Consider the following 15,275-nt stretch of genomic DNA (forward strand, 5'->3'; position numbering starts at 1 on the left):
CTTGCCTAAATGCCTTTACTCTGTGAGAAGCACCTTCCTCTCGTTCTTTCTCTCCTATTCCTTTTACAACACTATTCTTATCCTCAACATTGGGCAAGACAGTTGATAGGCTGACTAAAATGTTTTTCCTCCTGGCAGCATCAGTCAAGGTCAAGTAGAATTTGGCAACAAAGGAAAAATAATTCATTCAGAGAGACGAGCAACACTCCACACTCAACTTCATAATGAGGTCAAACTGGACTCCTCGAAATCTGAAGCACATCAGAATTGGGCCTGTTGTCCCGACTTCTAGAATGCCCAGTTGACCTCAAACTATTGCTCATCACTCAAAGAACACTGTGATACTCCTTGATGGAGATTGTCTGAAGAAAGTCCCTTTCAGTGGGACATGAGGGAAAACTGAAGATGGCTTTTAGTGAGAACAAGAGGCTACCATGCCCCAGAGCCAAACTAGCTCAGTGCCTGCCTTGTAGATGACTATAAGGAACATCAGTTTTCTAGCCAATAAAGTGGGCAAAAAGTGCCTGTCTTTCATATTTGTTTTAGTTTTGAAATCATACTTTAATCATAGTATTCTCCCTTCCCTTTCTTCTCTCTAAATTCTGCCATATAGCCCTGACTCTCTCCTTCAAACTCATGGTCTCTCTTCTCATTAATTATTAGTATATGCATATTTACACTTATATATTCCTAGATATAATCAGTTCACTTCATATACGACTGCTTGTCTGTATGTCTCCAGCACTGGCCATTTGGCAATGGACAACCAATTGGTGTGTTCTTCCCTGGAGAAGGCTACATCTCCAGGTAGAGGCTTTTCTCAATTGCCCATAATTTGTGAAGGGTTGAGGCTTCACAGGTTTTTCCCAGTATTTGAGGATATTTTAACATATTCAGTGGTGTCTTCCTTGTTCAGATAACATTTGGGCAATCATGTTAGTGAGACTTTACCAACTTTCTCATCAAGGAAACTCTCTGCCACAGATGTTGTACTGGTTGGTTTTTTGTGTCAACTTGACACACGCTGGAGTTATCACACAGCAAGGAGCTTTAGTTGAGGAAATGCCTCCATAAGATCCAGGTGTAAGACATTTTCTCAATTAGTGATCAAGGTGGGGAAGGCCATTGTGGGTGGTGCCATCCATGGGCTGGTAGTCTTGGGTTCTATTAAAAAGCAAACTGAGCAAGTCAAAAGAACCAAGCAAGCCAGTAAGTAACATCCTTCCATGGCCTCTGCATCAGCTACTGCTTCCTGACCTGCTTGAGTTCCAGTCCTGACGTCCTTTGGTGATGAACAACAATGTGGAAGTGTAACTGAATAAACCCTTTCCTCTCCAACTTGCTTCTTGGTCATGTTTGTGCAGGAATAGAAAGCCTGACTTAGACAGATGGAGACCACTATAAAGAACCACAATCAATCAAAATGTAGAGTTGTGGAACCAAGACTCAATGATACACATATAAGACATTATCTTACAAATTCTGACATGAAAATTAAAAGGAAACCATGGATGTTAAATCCTAATGGAGTTCCTGATATAGTTTAGACCCTTAATTAAAATCATTCTTCTGTCCCTACTCTAAATGATTGTATAACTCTTTTGTACTTCTCTTAGCCATACCCATTTTAATATTTGATATTATCCACTATTATTAGATATCATCAGAGTGACAAAATTAGTTCATCTTATTTTAGAAGTTTTTAGCGGGCTGGAGATACAGGCAGAAGTAGAGTATTGCCATATGTATGCACAAGGAAACCACAAAAATATAGTAAAGGTAAAAAGTAGAGGTGCCAGTGGTTTAGAGTATTTGTTTCTCTTGCCAAGGACCTGGGTTTGAGTTCCAGTACTGACGTGGTGGATCACAAACATTTGCAACTCCAGTACCATCTAGGGGCATCCAATGCCTTCTTTTGTCCTTCTGGTGGCCAAGTCATGGACTTGGCACATAGACATCCATGTAAATGAAGCACCCATATATATAAAAGAAAAGAAAACCAGTACAAAATGAGAAGGCAGATATTAAAAGCAAGCAAAGGGAAACACCTCGGAGTAACTGCTCAGCACTGTCCTCCATGAGAACTGACAACTCAGCAAGCACATGCTAAACAAACCGTGACAGCTGTGGCCTGTTGCCACTCAGGCTTCTGGACTACTGCTGCTGCTGTTGTTGTTGCTGCTGTTTTCATAATAGTACTGAATTAACTTGATAACTTAAAAGTTTATCTACTCAACTAAAGATGGTAGAGTCCTCTAAACCAACAACTCTGAATTCTAAAATTGGACCTGAGCCATTTACCAAACTGAGAAGCATAGGTAATCAATCAGTCCATGGTTGACACAGGTGATTGATGAGAGGAGAGGCCAACATAAATCAAATTACAATCTTCACTTCCCCGATGATCACACATTAGGGAAATCTTTATTCTCTACTACGGTGTTCCATACAGTTGTCCTTAAATTTTTAATTTACTTTTGCTTCTATATGGTATTAAACTGTAGAACAATTTTTGAAATAAACTTTCAGAACACCTTTTGGGTTCACAGACAAGGTCACAGATTGAAGAAGTTTGAATATTTCATGTGAGAGGCAGAAAGAGTCCAGAACTTGATGCATTTTTATGCATGCAGTGTGTGATAGGAAGCTACTCGCCATCCCTCATATCATTTATTATTAGTTAATAATTAATTAAAAGTAAAAATTTTAATGTGAAAAATAAAAGTAAAACTTCTACTTTAAAAAAATACTGTCATATTGAAAGTAGTCCATTTACACGTATATATATAAAAAAATAACATTACCATACTGTCTCCAGTCTGCAGTGTTGGCAGGTAAGTTCTGCCATAAGATCAGGTTGTTGAGATGATTTAGGTAGGAGGGTAGAGAATGGAAACCCTTCTGGTTGTACCACACCTGAAACAGAAAAAGATAATAGATCTCATGAAAATGGTCTGTTCTTGGGCCAAAATTAATGTGCCAATAAAGCTTCCACAGCACCTGAACGCAGGACACAGCGCAATGTTCCCTCATGGCTGACAGTGACAGCCAATTCCAGTCTGCTAATTTTATATTTATCTCAAGCATATAATTTACAGCTAAAAATAGATTAATTTTCCCCAGAACAAATGCGAATGTAGCTTTATAATTACAGTCTCACAGGATTTGGGACTGAAGCCCATTATATATTTTTTTCTCAGTTGGTAAGCTAATGAAATTTGACCTGCAAATTAAAGGCGTGGAAGATGATCAGAAAAAAAATGATTACTTTCAATTTAATAACTGCACGTGGAACATTATTTCTCAAAATAAATTGAATTGAACATTTGTTGAGCATGGAGAATAAACCTATGTCCCTCTTGAAATGAACAAGGTGAAGGAGAAAAGAGAGACAATATAGTAAGGACCAGATGCTAACTACCATAAAAAATGCTAATCAAACCACTGCTTTCCCGTTCTTCAAAATATCAAGATTTTTAGTAAAAACTGTAATGTGTATAGTAAGGTTCCAAAGCTGGTATTTTCAAGAAATTCAAGGATTCACCTAGTACATTTGGGTCGTAATGTGGTGGAGCACATAGCTCTAGGAATGCTGTTTTTCAATAGATAATCTACACTGATGAATAAAAACTATTCCACACAATGTTAGTACTTGGAGAAGCCTCCTCAAGTTTGCACACAAGAATATTCTAAGAGAAAGCCCGGCTTCAAGCCACTTGTCATCCATCTTTCTGTGACCAATTCTATTTCACAGGACCCTGAATAGAAGTCTGTGGGAACAGCTAAGTAATAAAGTGGTATGCATATGAAATAAAATGAAAATCTTCTATACAAATCAGTGTTTCCCAGGCCTTTTACTTTGGTAGACAGCCACTCCATCTTTCACACAACTAATTCCTGTTTCCTACTGCTTATTTACTTCATAAAGTTATCTTTTAAACTGCAAGGAAAAGGAGGCCATCTTAAAGCCTACTAAACACAGAGGGCATGATATTCATTCTGTGAGTATTAGAACGATGCCTAAGTACAGTAGCATGGCACAGGGAAACTCTACTCCAAGATGTAGGGCTTTTTTAGAGCTATGATTCTGCAAAGCAGATTGAGACCTGAGCTCTGGGATGAAGTTAGCACTGAGCTGAGTGAGTTTAGATTATATCTCAGAAGTATGTCTAACTCTTTTACCTAGCAGCCATTTCCCTCACAGTTCTGTATTATACACACACACACACACACACACACACACACTTCTGCACACAGGCAATAGTCATTTTATATTTCTAGGAAACTTAGGGTCCCGTTAAAGTCAGTCTACAATCTCCTTCATCATGACACAGTTTCATTAAGAATTTAATGAATGAGAAGGAAAAAGAGAAAGGGGAGGGGGGAAATAATGTAGTCTTCACCCTAGATCACAAATTTTCAAATTTTATTTTGATTTTGCCTGTGTTTTTAATAGACATATATTTTAGATTTACGATATCTTAGAACACTGATAACAGCAAGTGAGTGGTAGGGGGAAGAAGGAGCTGGAGAGTTAGATGCCTCTGCTATTCCCTATGCCTCATCTGCCAGGGCTCTGACGTTTCCATCCTAGAACACTCAAAGGGCCCCCAATTCTCAACAGCCCAATTTCTTGGTCCTTTGCCATGAGACTCTGTGCTTGAACACTTGCTTTGAACCACAAAATGAGACAATAGATGAGATTTGAAAAGAATAGAGATTGTCTGCAGCATTCTTCCTGAGCTCTGATGTCACCCAGAGGACCGGGCTAAGCTGACCTACTGGAAAAGAAAACACAGTAGAGGTGAGCTCAGACTTCCTGCGTACACACACTGCAGTGCATTCTTAGCATTTCATGTGGCCTGAACATTCCTTTTGGATGTCAGTCAGGTTTTGTTTCTTTCCAGAAAAAGGGACCTGTTATGAGTTCTTTATTTTCATTTAGTTCCTCAGTGGCTGATCTAAATATCTGCTTCTGATTAGTGGTCACTTCCTTATAGAAGGAGTTGTGCAGAGGCAATCTTCTCAGCTTACCCTGCTGATTCTTACACCAGTCAGAGATGTACAGATGCATCACAGTGGCCAGTCCTCAATCATAATATGACCCCCTACAGCCTGCGCCAGCCTCCTTTTCATTTACAAATTAAAACTCCCTATAGAAAACCTGTGTGGATTATATCCATAATATATTATATTATTATATCCATATCCGTATATATTCACAATATATATCCATATTATTGAAATAATAAATATTGAATAATAAATATTGAAATAATAAAGACACTGATCCATATGTATGTTTGCCTATCTCTATAACCTCTCCTGTTCCATCCTTCTGAGTATGTAGCTTTGGGGCATGCAATGATTTCCCAAGGCCAGCAAGTAATAAAGCAACTATTTTCATTTCAAGTTGCCCCACGAATATGAAGGATATTTTCCTTCTTTAAATATTCTAAATTAAATCATCCATCTTCCTCCTATCAGAAATGAACAGCCTGTCAATTACGCACATGCTCATTCCTGCCCATGGTGAGCCCAGTGATGATGACAGCAGCAGAAATTTGTAGGCACTCACTGAGCTGAATAAATAGCCTTTGTTCAGGGCCATTGAGGTTTAGAAACTTTGGGATCTAGTATTTATATGGGATCAGATAACTGACATAGCAATTAACACTGACAGAAGGTGGGACTGTCATAGAAACTGAAAACAGAGGCCACCACTTTAGGATTAGCACCTTGGTGACAAGAGAAGCTTGTAGGGATTTGGAAATAGAAGGGGAAAGGTGCAGAAGTGCTTGAAGTGGCAAGATAGTCTCTGTGGACCACTGATAAATGCATGTCCTTATTGCAGAGTGGTGTACATTTGTCAAAAGTGTCACCTATGCTATCTCTGAAGACAAAGTACAGAAACTACCCAGCAAACCTGGGTTGGGGGTTTCTAAGCAACATGCTGAGAGATAGAGTTTCACATTACAGAGCAAAAGTCCAGTTAAGTGGCCCTCTCAAAGGGATAGAAGGACCGTGCACTTCAAGGTGTATATTGCTCCCTGGCACTCTGACACTCCCCAGATCCCACTAATTAAGTTTAAGAATTCTCTAAGTGCTTGTCTTAACAAGAGCCACAGGCACAGCAGCTTGTGGTCCTTAATTACATCAACAAACAGCCTAGATGTTGCACAGCGAGCTGCACCAGGCAGTCAACACCTAACTGAACTGAATGCCCACTGCAAGAGGGTGTACAGCCCAGCTTTCTGCAAACCAGCTGAGACATTCTCAGTGACCATTTTTATATGTCCTTTTCACGTGGAGCTCTGAAGAAAGATGACAAATGGTTGTCTGAGAAGAGAGGTGCAGACCATTGCAGCTGATGGTCTGGGGATCACTCCCAGGAGCCAGAGTCAAGGCCCAGCTCAGAAGTACCTTCACAGCCAGAGTACCAGATGGCATCACTAAGCTCAGCCCACCTCTGTCCAGCCCTGCATTCACAGACTAAATGCTTCTGTACTGAGAAGGCTACTTATGACTTGTAGCTACTTTAAATATTTATATTTTATTTTTACAATAAAGAACTGAGTGAGTTAGCTTCTAGAACTAGAATTTAAAATGTTCTTGGGTTCCACTTCCAATTTTTTTTATTGAGTGATCTTCATTTGAAAGGGCCTTTGCTAGTTTTTTAAATCAAGTAATTTTTAAGATGATCTTAAAATTTTCACTAAGGATTTTGCAGCATTAAAATGAAGCGTTTCCTTCTTTTCTTTTGAAGATTTCTTTTCTAAAACAACAGTGTGCTCTATGCAATTGCTTTCTCTGTTGGCCCAAAAGTCAGAAGTGAGACAGTTTAGTAAAGGAAGTAAGAACACATTCTGTTATGTCTGATTTTTGCTCTCAGGAATCACAGGTAATGATTCCTAAGAAAGGGAACTTAGAACAGAAAGAATAGAAAGTCAGTTTGCATTCACTCGCCTCTGTAAAAGCATAGGGAGAAGGGAATGTTTTATACACACACACACACACAGAGGCATGTGCATTTACATGCTCACATACACATACAGGTGTGAACCATGTGTTTGGCCTTTTTTTGAAATGCATATACTAGAAAGTGAATTTGGATTAAATAAAATATACACTAAAAGTGTCAGTGAGGCTGTCACAGAAAGGTCCCTAGGAGGCATTCCATACTCCCCGAAACATGTACTAAGGCATCTTCATATCCAGATTTTTACTTTTCCTTCAAAAGAACAATGAAAATCATCCTTTATATCTTAAACACAGCCAGAAAGCTGAAGGGAAAGACTGCTGTGAAAGAGAATGAAATCACTTGAGAGGACAACAGCCACCTCTGGGCTCTGATAACAGAGCCCTTCTTCCTCTCACAGTATGAGATTGCTTGGCTTTCTAGGAAGAAGTGCACTCTGCAAAGGGTTCATGGAGCTCATTCAATCCACCTGTAAAGAACATGTCAGGCAGGAAAAAACCTCCAGTAATCACCACCAATGCAGAAGACCCATATGGACCAACAGAAACAGGAATCGGAACGACATACAAGCTACTTCTACCCGACCTCTGGGCAAGAGGCTTATGCTCCAGGCATCTGACAGCAAAGGCACAGACATCTACTAGCAACAAGGAATGTCTAGACTTGGGTAGAAAAGTCAAAACATTGTTACAAACCTCAACAGGACCTTTCTACAAATTAGTCATATTTTAACTGCATCTGCATAATACCTTTCAATATAAGCCAGTAAATCCATTTAAATTATCTCCCTTTAAGTTCTGAATGCTAGGATTCTCATGTTGAGCTATAAATCTATACACACATTGATTTTTAAAAAGAAAAGATATTTGAAGAGCCCTCAGTCGAAGGAGGGGTTTCTGTGCAGTTCATACTATGACTTGGGATTTTCTTCAGGGATTAGACTGTAAAGGACAGCTGTTGAGACGTTCTCCAGGGATTTTCTGTGAAGTGCCTGTGGGGCGCTTTATCACCCAAGTAACCACCCCTGACAGTTGCTTATGTGGATTAGCCTCTCCATTTCAAGAGAGGCACAAACACCCCTGCTTCCCAGTGAGGAGTGTGACACCTGCAACACAAGGGTTACAGCAGTTCTGTGGTGAGTTTATGACCAGATGGGAAACCTTCACAGGAAGAAAGAAATGATTTGGCCATCTCTCCACTCACTCCTTCAGGCTGGATTTAGCTTTTTCCCCTAATTTATTGTTTCCAATTTCCCCTCTTACATGCCTTGCTCCTTCCCTAATCACAGCAACTAAACGCTTTGATCCATTTTTGCCCATTTTAAGCTTATGTTGACTACTACCTTGTGTGGCAGGAGCATTATTTAGCACTTATGTATTCCCACTATGGAATTTTATCCAATTCTCACTTCCTCCCAATGAGGAACCTTCTGCCTTATCCCTTTAATTTTAATGGCACTATGCCTAACTCCTAGGGTACACTTGTTAGGACACAAAAGCCCAGAGCCTCTAAGATTCATCCTGATTTCTTGCACTCTGCCTTTTGTTGGGTTGGCATGCACACAATCTTTTTAAAGATGAGTTCAGCTCCACAATTAGGAGAATTCTTTGGCAGACATGAACAATGATGGTGGCTCCACTCATGAAACACAAGCATCCTTAAAAGTAGATCAGCCCTCCGTTTCCCTTAGTCTACTAGATGAAATCCTATCTGAACAAAAAGTAGTAACCTGATAGTTGTACTTCTATACCTTCTAAATTAACCAACTCTTTTCTTCTCTCAGGAGATTCTTCATAAAACAATCATTCTCAATTTTCAGTAACAAACACTGTATTTGATATGCCTTTGGCAAGCCCATGTTCACAAAAATATTTGTTTGGGCTTTTTTTTGCCTTAAATACTTTTTAAAACATGAAGAAAGGGAATTCTATTACCTTCGCCAAAGTCCTTGGTTTCGATGTGTTTGCCTTCACATCTTCAGCTTCATTGGGTGTTTGTACTCCAAAAGACCAACCTCCAAGCCTGTTAGGAGTAAACATGATATTTGTCCAAATCAGATTACCAGGACTTCCACTCAAAGGGTGATTCAGAGCCAAAACATAGCAGTTGCAGTTATCTCAAGATAGTAGGCTGCTGAGCTATCTCACGATCTCACCAATTGAGATACTTGCTGCTGGTGATGACATGGCCTCTGTCTGGCACCCAGAGAGAGGGTATAGCTCCTGAAGAAGGACTAGGCACAGAGCACCATGCTAGAAGCTATACTTACTAAAACTGCTTATTAGGGAATAAGCATTGTGGATGGACATGGCCCTGACTCTCAGCACTCTGTTTTCATTCACATCCACTATTGAGGATGAGTTGCTCCAGTTTAATCTTGTGTCTGCCTAGTTTAGCTCCCCTGCTCTGCTCTTTCCCTTCGCCATGCTCAAGACTTGCCCTACTTTAAAAGGCATTGTAGAACTACAGTGGGTAAGGTACTTCTCTTTTGAATTGTCCCAATACCTTCCATCAGTTTTATCAATTACCATGCTGAGTTCTATAATCATTAACTTGCTGGTTTGCCTTTCATGCAGCTAATGAGTTTTTCCTGGGTGAGAATTATGTAGCTTTATCTCCATGGGCTGTATGGTATCTTATACTTATTAAGCTTTCCAATAGAGCTGACATCAGAAATAAAGGTACACATTAATATTGGCTTCTCAATCTTTGAGTGGAAACAGACTGAAGAATAGTCCTGTACCATAACATCCTTACTGCAAACGTTAAGGAGTAGGATACATTGCCATCTAGCTCAACTGAATTCATTCACTCATTCAACAAGCTTAGACTGGGTCCCTCTGATATGTCAGGTACTATTCCCAGTTCTGAGAATACAACTTTTATCCCATCAAGGTTAGGAAGCAGAAGTAGAGATTGTAGGATATATTTAAGAATGCTATGAGGGAAAGAAGCATTACAGATGCAGGGAAAACAGGGCAAAGAAGGTCAGTGTTGAGGGCAATGGTAACATACTGGCCTGGCAAAGAAGGAGAAGAAGCAGATGCAAGGGGTATAGTATCCTAGCAACATGGACAGTGAATGGGAAGTCTGCATCTATGAAGCAATGCACTGTGTTTTGGGGACTTGGTAAATTTGACAGAATAGTAAGTGCTGCTGACATTGCAAGCAACATGAAGTATGTATTCCTATCTACTACATAGGCAGTCACCTCTTTCAGTTTCCAAAAATTCAACACAAAAAATTTTCCAAAAGCCACAAGGAATTGTAAGACATGATTTGTTCCCAGGTACTACACAGCAAAGGAATTTTTAACCAAAGACCATTATTTCATTATGCCATTAGCTCTTCTGCTCTGCTCCCTGAAGCAGCAAAACTGCCCCTGGCTCCCCTGCCTCTGCCACTGATGAGATCTCAATTGATATGATTTTCCCCAATGCTTTAAAGCCTGAAAACCAGCAGTGAGGAATCTGATTAAGGCCTACGGCATGACTTTGGAATTCATATGAACACCAATGTGCACATCAGACTTTTGGGCTTTACTGCACATTAACATTTAAAGCAATGGATTTTTTTTTTCACAAAGTATGGTTGACTCTCAGAGTCCATGAGCTCCACACATCTGTGGTTGTTCAACCAACTACGGGTAGAAAATATTCAGAAAATGACTGTGTTTGCACTCAACATATATAATTATCATCATTATTATCATTATCCATGAAACAATGCACAATAGCTGTTCGCATAGCATTTGTACTCTGTCTGGTACCATAAGTGATTTAAAAATGACTACAGAATGGGGTTCTATACGAGTACCATACCACCATTTTGTATAAGGGAGTCAAGATCCTGAGGATCTAGGTACCCCTCTGGGTATGAGAACTAATCTCAGTGCATATGGAAGAACAACTGTAATTAAAAGAAAATAGAAAGGATCCAGCAACAGTTTTGTACACACCTTGGTTTTGCAGATGGCACAAGCAAGTACTCTTCCACATCATAGCCCGAGAGGTTGAGCAGTGTGTGTCCCAGGCAGTTGGTCAGAGAGGGAGCACCGGCACTTTTATTTGGACACTTCTGTAATTGTTTTCAAAGAAATCAAACAGAGACTTTTTCAGAACCCACAATTGACTCACTGACATGACTTTAAACTAAATGTGACTTTTTCCTAGCTTTTGATTTCTAATAAATTATCTCCAGCCTTTTTGTATATTCTGATTTCCGAGAAGTCTCTTTAAGAGCCAGCCCCCTGCAGTCAAGGATTTCGTCAGAATTCCACTGTGCCCTCAGCTGTCAATTATATCTGAGAATTTCAAATCCTTTTTTGCATGTAAGTTTGGGCATATCTGTAGGAACTAAAAAAAAGAAGATGTTTTCACTGGCGTGATCTTTCATTTGGAGAAGCTGCAAGAGTCGGAGGGAACTAGTAGGAGAAAGATAAGCAACAGATTTCAAAGGCCTGTGTTTCTTTCATATGTGCTGGAGGCCAAACTCAAACAGCCTTCTGGGGTTTGCCCAAGTCTGCATGATGAAATGACCATCGAACAAGTAAGGAGGAAGTGGCCAACCCACCAGTCACCAGACAACTGTCACCCCAAAACAGACAGAGTTCACACTAAGTTTGCTGTTTCTACTTCAGTAACAACAACTTTGGAGGAAATAATAGGTAAAAATAGAAAAACTGTCTCTGAACATTTTACTCCAGTGTCGGGAGCTTGTTTTCCCTTCAAAACTGGAATTAAATCATCCTGACCTAACGTTTGAGGTTGCTGCTCTGTTCCTATGCAAGAACTATGGCAAATCGAGAGGGTCGTAGAAGCTTAAAGTATGACTTTCAGAAAGGTGTGGACTCAACAACAAGAATTTTAATTGCTGGTAGTTATGGCTTAGCTAAATTCTCACGTGTAGAAGTTTAAAAACTCAGATCAAAGAAACAGTAAAACAGCTGCTGTTAGATGCTGTAGCAGGAGGAAGGGAACATTAGAAAGCTGTTGGTCACAGCCCCAAACCTTCAAAGAGAAGGTATAAGTTCACAGGCCCAGTGGACATGCTCACTCTAGATAAAGCTATGTATGTGTATACTTGGAAACTGCTGAGTTCATTCTCTTTCTTCTTGAGCAAGGTTTCATTCCTATGGAAGGATTCAGCAATGCTACTTAACATGCTCATTCCTGTTGGGCCTGGTAGAAAATGCCTTTAATCCCAGCACTCAGGAGGCAGAGGCAGGCAGATCTATGTGAGTTCCAGAATATCCTGGTCTACAAAGTAAGCTCCAGGACAGCCAGGGCTGTTACACAGAAAAACCCTGTCTCAAAAACCAAATAGTAGAAGACAGATGATAAATAGATGATAGATAAATAAGATAGATAGATAGATAGATAGATAGATAGATAGATATTCATTCATTCAGGAAGAGCTTGCCTTCCACAACATGTAGAATGATTATTCTGACCATCACAAATACATAAGATGTCTACTTAGCATTTAAAGTAGATGGCTGAATAATTTAACCAAATTAAAGAACCTTACTTACAAATTTGAATAAGAACCTTTAAAGTTCCCTTGCCTCTGGTATTTCTTTCTAATCCTCCTTCTGACTGTGAATCAACATGCATGTATCTTTCTAAAACACAATCTGTATTTTGATGAGTCCCTTGCTAAGAAATCAAAGTTTTGTGACTCAAGCCCAGTAGAAAATATATTTAGCCTCTTTTTCTAACTCTAGTGTGTTTCGTTATCTACAAACACACCCTCTGCAGTCAAACGTTTTACCCCTGAGCTATATTCCTCAAATATACTTTCTGCGCTAAGCCTAATGATGATTCCTTAAATATCAGGTTCTTGTTCCTGGAATCTGTCAATGCCTCCATACGTGGCAATGGATGTGACAACTATCATTCACTAAGTTATAGATCTCCACTGGAGAAGTCACACTGGATGGTAAGGGACCCCAAAGGCATCATCTGTGTCTCTCTAAGACGGAAGTAGGGGAGATTAGACAAGAGTGACAGAGGATAGGGCACAACAGTGTCATACACTAGAGTTGTGTAGCCACCGTCCAACAAATGTCAGCTGATATTATCAGAAGTAAGCCAAAGAATCTCCCCTACAGACTGCTGGCATATAGTATAATTTCAGAACACACCACTGATTTAAGATTCTACACCAGAACTTTCGAGGACAAAGTTGCTTATGTCAGTTGCCCAGCATACAACAATTTGCAACAGCAGCCTGAGGAATGTGACATCCCTCTGGAGTTTTGCACAAGGTCACTTCCATCCCTGATGGCGGGGTGCTGCCCACACTGCAGTTATTATTCATCAGAACTCTGGGCTGATTCCCATCACCCTTGGAGATTACAAAGTGCTGTCTTTCCCAGATAATGAATGGAACTAACCCTGGGTTGTTAAACTTGTAAAGAGCCAAGGAACAATGGATATTCAGTCAAACACAGTTAACTGAGATCACCATGATCAACAGAAATAAGAGAACTAACATTGGACAACTGTTCTCCGAGAGAGAGAGAGAGAGAGAGAGAGAGAGAGAGAGAGAGAGAGAGAGAGAGAGAGAAAAGAAAAGAAAGACAGAAGGAAGGAAAAAAAGCAGGAAGGAAAAAAAGAAAGAAGAGCGAGGTAGAGAAGCAGAAGCAGCAGAAAGCCGAGCAGGAGAAAGACAGAGAAGAGAAGGGAAAGGGAGAAGGAAGAGAAGGGGAAGTAGGAAGTGATTCTTTTTTTCAGCATTTGCTGACAGTGCTGCATACTGTCCACCCTGCTGCCCATTCGAAGAGAAGTCATATAGAATAGTTCCTTAGAGAAGCAATAGCAATGCTGTTTTAGCCACTGCTCCTGAAATGTGTTTGCCCACAGATGGTGCTCGTTTGGCATCTTTCTTTTCTTGCATGCATATTAACTGATATATTTCACGTGAACTGGGCTGAAGTGGGAGCCATAATACCATTCTGATAATTATTCATTCCCCCTACCCCTTGACACCCTATCTAACCCAAATAGACTTTAGACTTGTGGTAAGAAAAGCTATTACTGTAATTGAATGACTAAATTCAGGCTCCAGAGCAAACACTGAGAGCACAATGTTAGAGGTTTCATGATAAAATAGAAGCACAATGACAAAACAAACAAACAAACAAAAAAAACCAAACCCTTTGCCCAGTGCAGAGAGGCAGGGCATGCAGGTGAGTTCTCTGACCACAATGTCCACTAACATGATGTCCACTAGCATGATGTACACTAACCTTAGAGCCATCAGTCCTCACAGTCCCCCACTATGTAGCTGCATTGTCTTTCTCTTTTACTTCCTCAATTTTGTTTATGAGAAGAAAGCAAATGAAACTATTCAGAAACCAACTCTCTAATGTAACTAAACTGCTGAAATAAATGAACCCTGTGGGCACTAAGTCAAAAGGCCTGTGAATGTGTTCTCCTCATGGTCCCCGTGAATGTGTTCTCTTTGTGGTCCTTCCCTTTAAGGATAGTGAGTGAAGACCTCCTTGTTTCCCTCCAGAGTCCTGGCATCACAGCTGCAACCTCCATGACTACTGTATTTGATGCTGGACTCAAACTTAGGGCTGTGTGTGTGATAGGCAAGCACTCTATCAGTTAAACTATACTCTTAGCCTTTTAAAAGGCAAATTAAGATTGGCACATCTGATGGTTGGTTGTAGTCAACAGATCTAAGGCTTTCACTAATTACCTTCTGCTATTTCCTCTGAGGTGAACGACAATCAATTTTCCAAATAAGTTTCGGTTTCTCTTCAGAGACAACATAGCTATGGCCTTTACCTCAAAAGCAGAATATCTACTTTTACATATCTTGTGTTCATCAATCATATCAGATGTCCAAAGTCATGGCTTAGGTTTTGATGTCTAGTTCCTAGAACTTGAATAAAGTTATGAAGAAAGCCTTGCGGTCACCTTGTCTTGAGATGTGAGAAGATCTCCCCCAAAGGGGAAGTCCACTTTCTCATCTCTAACTGAAGAGGATTCAGATGCTCAATGTATCCCAGTGGGGATAATGATTAAGAGGTATGAGCAGGGAATGAGTAGGCAATGGAGTTGGTAGGGAAGCTATAGGTGTGAGCAGGGAATGAGCAGGCAACAGGATCTGTAGAAGAACTGTATCATGTTCACTGTAAGGGATGAAAAATCTCCACAAGTATGTAATGTAGACATTAAGAGACTTTAGGCAATAAAAATGAGGATTAGGCAGATGGAAGCAACATTATTATTATTATTATTATTATTATTATTATTATTATTATTATTTGAGCTTTATACTT

At 40.0% G+C, this 15,275-nt stretch overlaps 1 protein-coding gene across 2 annotated transcripts in view; it reads right to left on the reverse strand.

Annotated features, from left to right (window-relative positions):
• Window positions 1–15,275, reverse strand: part of Abca13 (ATP binding cassette subfamily A member 13) — a 439,574-nt gene that overhangs the window by 129,848 nt on the left and 294,451 nt on the right. For both annotated transcript variants that reach the window (XM_076938134.1, XM_034509530.2), the window contains 3 exons: window positions 10,938–11,056; window positions 8,914–9,001; window positions 2,805–2,916 (listed from right to left, as the gene is read on the reverse strand). In XM_076938134.1, the coding sequence (XP_076794249.1) occupies window positions 2,805–2,916; window positions 8,914–9,001; window positions 10,938–11,056 (319 nt within the window). The remainder of the gene's footprint in view (window positions 1–2,804; window positions 2,917–8,913; window positions 9,002–10,937; window positions 11,057–15,275) is intronic.

Source organism: Arvicanthis niloticus, chromosome 7 (genome assembly GCF_011762505.2).
Source record: "Arvicanthis niloticus isolate mArvNil1 chromosome 7, mArvNil1.pat.X, whole genome shotgun sequence".
Classification (NCBI taxonomy): Eukaryota; Metazoa; Chordata; class Mammalia; order Rodentia; family Muridae; genus Arvicanthis; species Arvicanthis niloticus.